General features: G+C 48.4%; 1 protein-coding gene across 1 annotated transcript in view; it reads left to right on the forward strand.

The window, feature by feature from the left end:
- The window catches only part of PRICKLE2 (prickle planar cell polarity protein 2), a 115,716-nt gene that overhangs the window by 53,616 nt on the left and 50,256 nt on the right, over positions 1-11,844 (forward strand). The window contains exons 3-5 of the mRNA XM_034997735.1: positions 4,354-4,467; positions 7,332-7,469; positions 11,518-11,721. Of these exons, the coding sequence (XP_034853626.1) occupies positions 4,354-4,467; positions 7,332-7,469; positions 11,518-11,721 (456 nt within the window). The remainder of the gene's footprint in view (positions 1-4,353; positions 4,468-7,331; positions 7,470-11,517; positions 11,722-11,844) is intronic.

An 11,844-nucleotide genomic window follows, 5' to 3' on the forward strand; every position in this document is an offset into this window, starting at 1 on the left:
GCAAAATGTCCCACCCAATAATAGGAGCCCACTTTGCCCTTAGAATGGCTTATCCTTACCAGAGCTGATGGAATTCCCCTTCTTAAGCATGTATGTAGGTGTAGCAAGAGATACCTGCAAAATTAAGTGAGATTCAACAAGTTCCGAACCTCCCCTCCTCTGGGCCTCCTGGATCTCCGGGCATGTGTAAGAATAGCATCATTTACCTGGCACTCTCAAGGCATTGGCTATTGAGGGAAAACTGCTGGATGACTCTAAGGCTCTCAAAATGTGCTCCCTGGACCACCAGCAGGGGCATCAAAGGAGAAGGTGGTACAAATGCGAACCATCGGGCCCCACCCCAGGGCTGTGGAATCAGAAAGGTGTTTTAAGAAGCTGTCCTCGTGGTCCTGATGCGAGCTAAAATTTGAGAACCACCGCTCTAAATGAAGCACTTTGCACTTTTTTTTTTTTAATTAGCACACTTTTCTCTCCAACAGGGAGTCACTTGACTCCCTCCCTCCCTTCTCTGCCCAGGCAGATATGCTGTCAAATGTGCAGTTCCTTCTAACAAACCCAGTCTTTCCAACTGGGCGAGGCCTTGCTTTGTAGATTTTATTTGCACACCGACTAAAGCTCTAACAATCCCTCTGACACAGACTGAAGCTCTTGCCAAACCTCGCTGTGGGGAGTGACACCATAAATAAAGGCCTTCAGCTATCTCATTTTCCTGAGCCAGTTGATTGTGTGCAAAATGCTTTTGTTTGGGGGAAGTGTACCTCTTACAGCTCAACCCAGGGTGCAGTATCGCAGGGCACCTCTACCTGAGTAATGAGTACATGGAACCAAGTTTCTAGCACATGCCATAGTCCTTTTGGAGAATGATACTCAGTACACACAGGAGGAAAAAGTGATCGCCGTAGCACGTATTGCTTGGTCATGGTCATCATTGACAAAATTCTATTGGATATGATTATTTGTTTGTGAAAATTAACGAGAGAAGCATGGTTGGACGAAAATGAGCGATCTGCAGGATTTTCAGTGGTGGTGGCAAATTTAATTTCCGTAGTGCCAGAAAGTACACTAAATACTTTCCCCTTACCGTTGGTTTGCTCAGTGTTTGTTTTGGGCTACACAGTAGTTTTATTTTGGAGGATGCCGAAGGAAACTACATGCAGCAGTTCTTTGTCGAGCCAGACCCAGATTGGGAATTCAAGAGGGGAGCTTCTCCATCCTTCCCATCCCTTTGCTGAAGGAAGAGCTTGGACTTCCCAAGCTCTTGAACACCAAGAGGAGACACAGAAGCCAAGTGATGGAAGGACCAAGGGAAGTGGTGAAGGACCAACTCATTCCCCATCCTCCGAGCAAGCCGGATCACCTGCCATGTGACATGGGGACGATTTGGGAGGTTGTTAGTTAATATTAGCTGATTTGGTTTCAAAATGGTGCATTTCACTAGGTAAGTTTTGAAGTCATCCACCAAACTGTTGACTGCCTTTTGAGAGGAATTATTTTTAGTACATTCTGTATTTAAGGAATTATTGGATGCTGGTAGAAAGGACGTATTTTCTGCGGCTGTGATCAGTAGGCTTGAATTATAAAAGGCAACACAAGATGCCCAGCCAGGAAAGATAGAGCTATGTTCTTAAAGAGTAGTCAGAAGAATTAAAAGTCTTTAAGATGGAACTCAGCTTGCCAGGGTATTTATTAAGCTCCTGGTCCTTGGAGGTCTCCAGTCATGGCCACCTCTACTTTGCCCAGCCCTGACGTCTCAAAACAGGATGGAACTTCTCCGATCCAGTCTGCAGGTGTGGACCTTGCCCAAGATGGGGTAGGCAGGGTCCTTCTCTGGTGACTTGGGAACGGAGCCAAGTGAGTCAGTCTAGGATGGCCGTGAAAGGAGGCTGTGTAAGTTCAGGAGCTGTGGGAAACCTTAAACTTTGAGATGCTAAGGAACAGATCTGCTGAGGAAGAAGACCAGGGCAGAGATAAGAGGACACTGGACCTAGAGAGATGAGAATACCTTACCAGTCACCTTTCAGTAGCCGGTGCCGTTTCCTTCTGAGACCCTACGATTCTGTTGGGTTTCTCGAGAGAACACCACATCTTTGTAAGAATCTGCTTTTTTTTCCCTCTGAAATCAAACTAGCTTAAATAACATCCCACCCCCACCCCCACCCCACCGCCGCCTTCTTTCTTAGACTAAGGTAGTTGGAGGCCTCCAGTTTGGTCTCACTCTGCAAGCTGATAGTGTGGCTCTGCCTCTCAAAATGGAAGCGAGGCCAGGAAAATCTGGATTGTTCCCTTGGGAGCCTGCGGGCCGGATAATAGACTCACCACTATGTATTCGTGCTACTGATTGTTATTGAGGGCCAAGTGCTTCACCTTCACTCTCGTTTGATTGCTACAATCCTGTGATAAGGATTCTGAGAGGTTCTGGAACTCACTCAGGAACACAGAGATGGCAAGTGACAGAGCCGCGAAGGGGGGTTCAGGAACAGCTGGCCCAAGCTGCAAAAGAGGCAAGGAAGATTCCAGCCAGGCTCAGCCTTGGCCAGTGTCAGCGAAGGCTGGGCTCAAGGTGCCAAGTCATACGGGCTCTCAGGGATGCCCGTGCCCTGGGCGGCAAAGAGGGGTGTGTGAGTCCTGACGGGCAATTCAGGAGACAGCCCATTGCACTCAAATTGGACTCCCCTGTCAAGAGTCTCCAGTGATTTCCTTTCTTATTAGCATCTGTCCCCAAGGTTCTGTCACTAGTGTGGGAATGACGGAGGGATGCTGCAGCAAGGCTTTGCTAGAAGCAGTCTGTCAACTTGGGGGGTGAGGCCCATTCCCCAAGACACAGGCCTCTGCTTTCCGCCTGCACTTACCTGCTACAGCGTACGATGCACGGATTCCTCTGAGCATAAAGTGGGGTGCCAGTCTCTGACGGGCCCATGGCCAGCTCCTCATCCCAAACTAACTCATGATCTGGCTTTCATTTCTTCTCAGAGAAAGGGCTGGTAACCTGTGGGCTGCTTTCAATACCCGAAACCCTTCCTTCGCATCCCAGGACGTGGCTCCCTGCCAGGTGCCTCTAGGGAGCGGTTGCAGGGCCCTGTTTTGAGAAAGCCAGCTAGTCTATGAGCAGTCTGTTTATGGCTGCCTTTGGGCTCTGCTTAAGACAGTAATACGCACACGATGGTGAATGGGTACAATCATGTGTTATGAAAATAAAGGTGGCCTTCGTATTTATTTTAAGGCCTTGTCACTGCAAAGCCTTTCCCTCCCCCCACCTTTTAAAAAAGTTATGATTTCGTTTCTGGAGATCAAAGTAGACAGAGCTTCTGTAGCTCTTTGCCCCAGCCTTCCCAAAAAGTGTATTCATGTCCAGGGCTCCCTAAACTCAAGGGAATTAGACCAAGTTTGTGGAGTGGAACAAATATAATGAATTTAGAGCCTCAAGTCCCCTGTCTTCTGTGTCTTGTTGAATGAATGCCTTGTTTCGCAAGATCTGGTCATGATGCTAAGAGATAGTTGAAAAGAATTTTCCATGATGTCATCTGAGCTTGTGGGATTTTTTTTTTTTTCCCACTCTCCTGTATAATAGCATACCTTCTGTTTTGGCCAGTTTTTCCTGACCCTAGTTTTGCATACAGCTGGATAGTAGGATGTCTGTTTTCTTTGCTCAGGCAAAATTAGATGCCTTCCCAAGTCTTTGTTAGAGTTGAGTCAGCCCCAGAAAGTGCAAGAGTATGCCCTAACAGCCGTAAACAGGAGCATTCTGGGAGGTGCAAAACTACTCCTGCCAATGATAATTTTTAATTGCATACTCAGTATCCCAGATGTAGTGATTCTCTTTTCGGACAGATGGGAACTGCTACCTGCCCTTATAAAGTGCTCCAAACCTAGAGGGCTTTTAATGTAGGTGGAGGCTGAGGGACCCAGCAGCTCAGCGAGTGCCAGAGCCTGGCCCTGACTCCAGGGTGAGGCAGGCACCGACAGATCCCTTTGACTAGGGAGGCACGGTGCATGCCAGAGACTCACAGAGAAAATGGTAAAGTTGCCCTGTCTCTCTCTCTTTCTCTCTCTCTCGGGGCGGGGGGGAGCCTGCCGACAGAGCTCTACCCTCTGGGTTCCCCCGCCTGTTTGCCGAATTCTCTTTTTCTAGGAAAGTTTGCTGGCTTTATTTTTCCCTTGCCAGAGAGGGAAAGCCCCAAGATACGGGTGACTCGCCCCACTCTTTCTTCAAGGATGAATTTGTCTGCTTGCAGTGAGAACCGCAGATGCTGCTGAGTTGCAAAGGGCGGAAAGGACAGGAAGTCAAACGTGTGCCGGGATCCTCTTCCCAGGGAGTGGGAACGGCCAAGTGACCCATGCGCTTTCCTCCTGCAGGTTCATCAGTACTACAGCTGTCTCCCAGAGGAGAAGGTTCCTTACGTCAACAGTCCTGGAGAGAAGCTCCGAATCAAGCAGCTACTACACCAGCTGCCGCCACATGACAATGAGGTAAGGGGCTCGCGGGGGCCTTAGGAAGGCTTGTCTTAGAAGCTTCTGTGAATTGTTACCCTCTTCATAATCAGAATGCTGTGACCGGTGAGGTCTCTGAAGAAAAACTCTGGCCCTTCGTTTTAGGATTTAGCTTCCTTAATTAGAGCCAAAAGAAACGGCCCAACACCTTCTGGAGAGTGTTACCGAGAAGCAGATCTCATTATGGACTGGATTCACCTCTGTGCCTGGCGCTACTAGCCGTTTGGGGGTACCCAGGGAGCCCTAAAAGTTAAAAGCTCAAGCCCAGGTTTTCCTCGTTGAAGAAGAATGTGCTGGTTGCCTGAGTCCCTTAGCTGATTGCAATTCCCTGGGCCAGTTGAAGGTCAAGCCCTGCAAAAAACGTTGTGACTCTCTGGCATTTTCCTGTTAAAGAAGTGTGCAAGTTTTCCACGTTGTGCTGCAATAGAAGTCACATATCCAGATTTGCAGCTCTGAATGTCTGTGTTTTTGTCATTGAAAGGCCAACTTTGCAGGGCCACCATTTGAACACGTGGAAGGATGGCTTGCAGGCTGTCCTTTTTTCCCTGAACCTCTCAAGAGAAGTCACAGTAATTAGGTGTTTCTTATCTTTGAAGTCAAATTGCTCATAAAGGGCAGTCCATGAATACATTTTTAAAAGATCACCCTGCTTGAAGGGCTTAGGTTTGTAAACTAGAAATTAATTTTTAAGTATCTGGTTTTTAAAAATAGTTATCCTCTAGAATTGAATTGTCCACTTAACTGATTGCATTTTAAACAATTTTAAATCGAAAGGAGAAATAATCCCTCTAAAGAGCTGGACCCCAGCTCTCTACCGACTGCTCCCACCCACAAGCCAGATCTCTGGGCAAATTGAATAGGTGCTATTTTAGTCTTTATCTTCCCATATTCAGATCAAAAGGGATAATTCAACAGCCTCAAAAATAAATTTGCATAAGTGAAGCAAAAGCTTAAAAACTGAAGCAAGTCCCTAGAAAGAGAGCCATGATTTCCTGTCGCCCATTTCCGACTTCATAAAACAAATACTAACAGTGTTTTCTCCTTTAAACCCGAGAGCAAGCACTGTAACCCGATGCCCAGTTAACTAATTTGGAAGTGAAAATGCGTGTTTTTACAAGCAGGAGGGGAGTGCCTTTCTTTAAAAGCATATCCATAAAATGTCACTGGTGTAACCGTACATTCTGGGCTAGTCAGGTCACAGCGGTGGTGCTTACGGGGACATCCACAGGACGGCTTTCTTTCAACACTTTTTTACTCGATAGAGCAAGGTGATCTGTTCTCTGCTTTTAATGATTTATTCTGTTTACAGTTAACTGTAGTTTTTTGAAAAGAGACCATTCAAATTCTCTTCTTCCTGTTGGAGAGAATTCCTTCCAAGTGACCCAGTGGGCAGATTTTGCCCACTTGAACATGGTCCTTTTGAGGACAAAGAGTGGTTCTAAAGTCAGTAACTGATCATTCCCTCTTTTGCTCAGATGAAGCAGCTGAGACATACCCAGCTGCACTGGTTTTCCAGTTAGGATGCAACAGTTCTGATCCAAAGATTTCCCACTAAGTGTCATATAACAAACCATCTGAGCATTTCATCTAACCTTTCCACTGTTACTGCAAAGAAAGACAGGACATGGGATGAGGTCCGTGTTTCCCAAAGCCTGATAGACACAGGACTTTGGGTGGTACAGAGACATGATAGTAAGTGAAAGTGAGCCACATAACAAGAGAATCACTCACTCCCTTTTAAATTGTGCTTCATTCCTCCAGGTGGAGTGGTGGAATCAGCCCCGGGGTGGGGGGTGGGGTGGGATTTCAGTTTGGGCTAGCAGTTTTCTCACACCTCTCCAACTCATACCAGTCTCCACTTTTAAGTAACTGTGTTAAGAATCTCTGTTTCAGGATCTCCCCTGAGCAGAAGTAGCTAGAATCTAACAACCTGATTTCGTTCTCACATTGTTTCGTTTTACGGTCACCTTCTGGTTTTTGTAGGTGGTACTGACTTTTAATTTATAATCATAATATACTTTCTTTTTAAATAAATGTATTCAAGTTTTAAAAAGTGAGACCATTTTAAAAACAGTATTAATAATAGTTCGAGACTATGGCAGAATTCCCGTGGTATGTGTTAATAAGGGGGAAAGACTGGGAAATGCTGGATTTGAGTGTCCATAGTGTCCCTCCCTTAATGCCATGAGTTTTTGTGTTTAACAAGAAAGCAAATATCTTACGCAAGTAGATGGATTAGCCAAAGCCCAGTGGGCCGCCCTTTCCCTCCTGCACATAGATAAACATGCAGGGACTTCCGTGAAGCAGGGCACGTACCTCTGGACCAACTCCTTCGCCTCAAGCCTTTGGCTCCCCATTTTCCCAAAATGAGGTGGGAGTACAGAAGCTGGGAGCCCTCTGACCACTGTTCTGGCTCGCTGGCCTGGAGCCATCCTTTGGTGTCAAGGATCATGCACATGGACACAAGGAGGTGAACGAATCAGGACCCCACAATCCATTTGAAGATCCACATCATTTTTAAGTAGGAAAAAGTCCCAGATCTTGACTAGCGCCAGAGCTCCCCGACGTGATGTGGATCTTCGTGGGGTAGCGGAGGCTGAGGGACTGTTACAGAACCTTGAGCCTGCTCATGACTTGGGCTCTGAACTTCGGCGCCTTTAGAAGGCTCTTTTGTCTGAGGGAGAGACACGTTCACCAGCCCCGAGCCCGCTGGTGGGCCAGCGCAGGCCAGCGCTGTAAAGCTGAGTGGGAGCACATTTAACGAGAAAACTCTGGGGTGTGGGCTTCAGAAATCCCACGGAGCGAGGGCGACGGCCTCCATGACATTCTCTGTGTCTGTCCAGGTTCGATATTGCAACTCCCTGGATGAGGAGGAGAAGAGGGAGCTGAAGCTCTTCAGCAACCAGAGGAAACGTGAAAACTTGGGTCGAGGGAATGTCAGGCCCTTCCCAGTCACGATGACAGGAGCTATCTGTGAACAGGTGAGCATGGATTCCAGGGTGCGGGGAGGAATTGTGCTGGCATCCTGTCACGCATTCATTCCTGCAACAGCTGTTTCATAGAGTGCCTACCATGCGCCGGGCACAGTTCTAGCTCTTGGCGATACAGCGGTGAACAAAAGATTTGACAGCTTTTGATTTTGCCCTTGTAAGGAGGTCCATTCTAGGGGAAAAAGTCAAACAATAAAATAAAGAAGAAAAAATATAGCAGGGAAGGAGGCTGCAAACACTGGGGGGTGTGGGGATCTTGCAATTTTCAGGAAAGTAGCCGGGCAAGGCACCACTTAGATGGTGGCCTCTGGGGGCGACTGGGTGGCTCAGTCGGTTAAACATCTGCCTTCAGCTCAGGTCATGATCTCAGGGTCCTGGGATCGAACCCTGTGTTGGGAGGGTGGGGGTGGGGGTGGGGGGTGGTCCCCGCTCAGCAGGGAGTCTGCTTCTCCCTCTCCCTCTGCCCCTCCCCAACTCGTGCTCTCTCTAGCTTACACTCTGTCTCTCAAACAAATAAATGAAAATCTTTAAAAAAGAAGAAGGTGGCCTCTGCGCAAAGGCTTGCAGGAACTGAGGGAGTGCGTCCTGCAGATCACAGAGGGTGGAGGGAACAGGCAGCTCAAAGGCTTGGAGACAGAAGCGTTTTCTGTTGTGTTCAAGGAACAGCACGTTGGCCATTGTGGCACGGCAGAGGGAGTGAAGGGAGAGAGGTAGCAGGTGAAGTCAGAGTTCATGGAGGGCCAGTTGTATAAGCCATTGGAAGGAGATGGGGAGCCATTTGAAGGATTTGAGCACAGGAATGACATGATGGATTTATGGGTTTTTTTTTTTTTTGATGGATTTATGTTTTAAAATGAGTCCTTTAGAAAATGGAATTTGCCTGGACCATGGGATCATCCCAGCACCATTTAAAGGGGTGGTAAAGGGTCGTCTCCTTGGGTTTGAGGGTTCTTTAGCGAAATGCATGTGCCACCCCGCCCCCGTGCATTCTCCCCAGGGCCTCACTGAGTTGGGTCTGGGGGTTGTTTCTCCTCTTACTCTCCTGCAGAGAGCTCAGGGCATGGTAGCAGAAGGTTTTAAAGAAAGAAAGGTGGAAATGCAGCCTGCCTGGGTTCTCCCTGCCCCTCCTCTTAGCCACAGAGCCTTCTGGTGCTGATCATCATTTTGGGCACTGCTCTTGGCTGTGCTGTTCTTTGAAAAGCCTCATGCAGTTCCTTAAGCTCTTAAGGAAACCATTCAGGTGCTGAAGATACATGAACTGGCTCAGTGAGGAGAAATCGAGATACTACCTGAGGAGAGTGGATGCCATTTGGTGGCCCTTTTTTGAGATTTCAAAGGCATGGGGTGAGAAGGTTCAGGTGGGTGGAATGGAGATGCTACTTAATAGGGGAACCACAGGACCAGAGATTGGGCAGTGGAATCCTCACCCTTGATACTCACCCTTGAGATGCAGGTGGTCAGTGGTTAAGATGTGAGATTCAGGAAAAGAAAAAAGGAGAGGGATTCCTGGGTGTCTCAGTTGGTTGGGCAACTGATTCTTGATTTCAGCCCAGGTCAGGATCTCAGGGTCCTGGGACTGAGCCCTGCATTAGGCTCTACACTCAGTGGGATTCTGTTTGAGGATTGTCTCTCCCTCTGCCTCTGTCCCTCACCCGCCCACACTCTCTCTCTCTCTCTCTCTCAAAAATAAATAAATAAATCTTTAAAAAAAACCAGGGCTCCTGGGTGGCTCAGTCGGTTAAGTGTCCAATTCTTGGTTTCAGCTCAAATGTGATATCAGAATTGGGAGATCGAGCCCTGCGTTGGGCTCCCTGCTCAGTGCAGAACCTGCTTGAGTTTCTCTCTCCCTTTGCCTCTGTCCCTACTCCCCCACCCCACTCTCTCTCTCTCTCTAAAATAAATAAATACTTATAAAAATGCTAACAGCAGTTTAAAAAATAAGTAAAAAGAAAAGATGTGAGATTCGGTGTCCTCGCATCAGGAATTTTGTCCCTCTGAGATCCGTCTCCTGGAACCAGCCCAGCTGCGCTCTTTTAAGGAAAAAGGAAGGTTGGACATTTCATGAGTGGGTGTCAAAAGTTGTGTAGAATAGTGACAGAAGCACGGAGGCAGAGAAGTTCGACTCATGTTTCTGCCAGATGACCTTGACCATGTTATTTTTCCTCCATTTTGTCATCCGCAAAATGTAGGTGACAAATGCCTACATCATGGAATTAAGGTGAGGATTACATGGGATTCTGTATTGTTAAAGCAATTGAACAAAGAGGCCATTACACTGAGATGTCTCTGATAGCTTTATAACCTGTGTGAGCAAACCAAAACCTAAGCCAAGGGCAGTGTCTTACCATTGAGAAAATGACACTTAAGACCAGCCAATTGCCAATAGGCAAGTAGGCTTTCTCAAATAAGGCAACCACTTAAGCTACAGCCGGTCAATTAATTTCCTTGCTTTGCGTCCCTGTCTTCTCTGTAAGCACCTCCCTCCTGGCTCCAGGTAGGTGGAGCCCTCCTAACCACCTTCAGTTTGGTGCTGCCCAACTTAAATCTGTATTTGCTCAAATAAACCCTCGAAATTTTTAATGTGCTTCCGTTTATCTGTTATCACTGTGCCTATCCTAGGTCTACCAACGTTATAAAAGGCAAGGATACTACTTTCTGCAACAATATTTTTCTTTTATCTGGTCTCTACCTTAATGAGCTCCCAGAGACTGTTCCATGAGACCTTTACTTCATTTCCTATGAAATGTTTAATCCTGTATGATGGCCGGGGTGTGGGATTAGAGGTATTTAGAGGTATCTTTTCTACTCTTTAGACATTGTCCCCAGAGCCAGCCACTCATTTAGGCCATGGAACTAGATCCTCAGCCCATGAACCTCATGGCCAATGCCATGGTCAGCAGAGAGCCTTTCCCAGGACCCAGCACCCTCACACTTTACTCCTCCCTCAGAGGCCCAGCCTCAGCCATAACATGGGTTTTCAGAGATGCTGCCTTGTTCCTTTCTGCATTGGGAAAGGAACTTTGGAACATGAGCAAGAAGATAGGAAGGGGAGAGAAGCCCTTTCCATGGTGTGGCCTTAGAAGTGGTACCTTTTCAGTCAAGACTAGGTAAAAAGATGTTAGAGAAAGCAGACTGAAAATATTCCTGAAAGGCTTTGGAGAAATCATTTAAGTACTTTTATGAACCCACTCCCTCTCCCATCTTTTTTTTTTTTTTTTTTTTTAAGATTTTATCCTATTTATTTGACAGAGAGAGAGGGAACACAAGCAGGGGGAGTAGCAGGCACAGGGAGAGGGCAGGCTCCCCACCGGACGTGGAAGTCAATCCCAGGACCCTGGGATCATGACCTGAGCCAAAAGCAGACGCTTAACCGACTGAGCCACCCAGGCGCCCCTCCCTCCCCCATGGTACAGCGCCCCTAATGCACCCCCCCACCCCCTTCTCCTTGTGGTGTTACACTCAGCTGTGCCTCCGGATGGAGTTAGGAGCTTCTAGAAGATACGGACACCTTCACCACGGGTCAGCTTGCCCCCTGCCTGTAGAGCCTCTGCCAAAGGAGCTTTTCTGTCTTTCCCACCTTGAGAGTCCTGATTTCCTCAGTGACTTTAGCTTTGTCTTCCTTGGAAGGAAGAAGAGTGGGAGGGCGGGCAAGCAAAACCCGCCCTCCCGTGTATGTAAAGCAGGTAGCACGGTTACTAGCTTGAAAACAAGTTCACAGCCACCCGCCCTTATGGGAGTGGTGGGCTTTTTTTTTTTTTTTTAAGATTTTATTTATTTATTTGAGAGAGAGAATGAGAGAGAGAGCACATGAGAGGGGGGAGGGTCAGAGGGAGAAGCAGACCCCCCGCTGAGCAGGGAGCCCGATGCGGGACTCGATCCCGGGACTCCAGGATCATGACCTGAGCCGAAGGCAGTCGCTTAACCAACTGAGCCACCCAGGCGCCCGGGAGTGGTGGGCTTTTATCCGGTCCGGCGCGCGGCGCGCCCCCGAGAGACAGCCGGGCTGGTGTTTGTACTGACGTGTCTGTTTGCCTCGCAGTGCGGAGGCCAGATTAACGGCGGGGACATCGCCGTGTTTGCGTCCCGTGCCGGCCACGGCGTTTGCTGGCACCCGCCGTGCTTCATCTGCACCGTCTGCAACGAGCTGCTGGTGGATCTGATCTACTTTTACCAAGATGGGAAGATATACTGTGGCCGGCACCACGCCGAGTGCCTGAAGCCGCGCTGCGCAGCCTGTGACGAGGTCAGAGCACGCTGCCCTGCCGCGGTGGGGGAGTGGGGGAGGTCCCGCCCACGGGGAGGCGCCGCCCATGGGGGAGGCCCCGCCCATCGCCCCTCCGTCCGCCCCGCCCATCGCCCCTCCGTC

The sequence above is a fragment of the Mirounga leonina genome, unplaced genomic scaffold (assembly GCF_011800145.1).
Source record: "Mirounga leonina isolate KUSES-001 unplaced genomic scaffold, KU_Mleo_1.0 Mir_94, whole genome shotgun sequence".
NCBI classification, from domain to species: Eukaryota; Metazoa; Chordata; class Mammalia; order Carnivora; family Phocidae; genus Mirounga; species Mirounga leonina.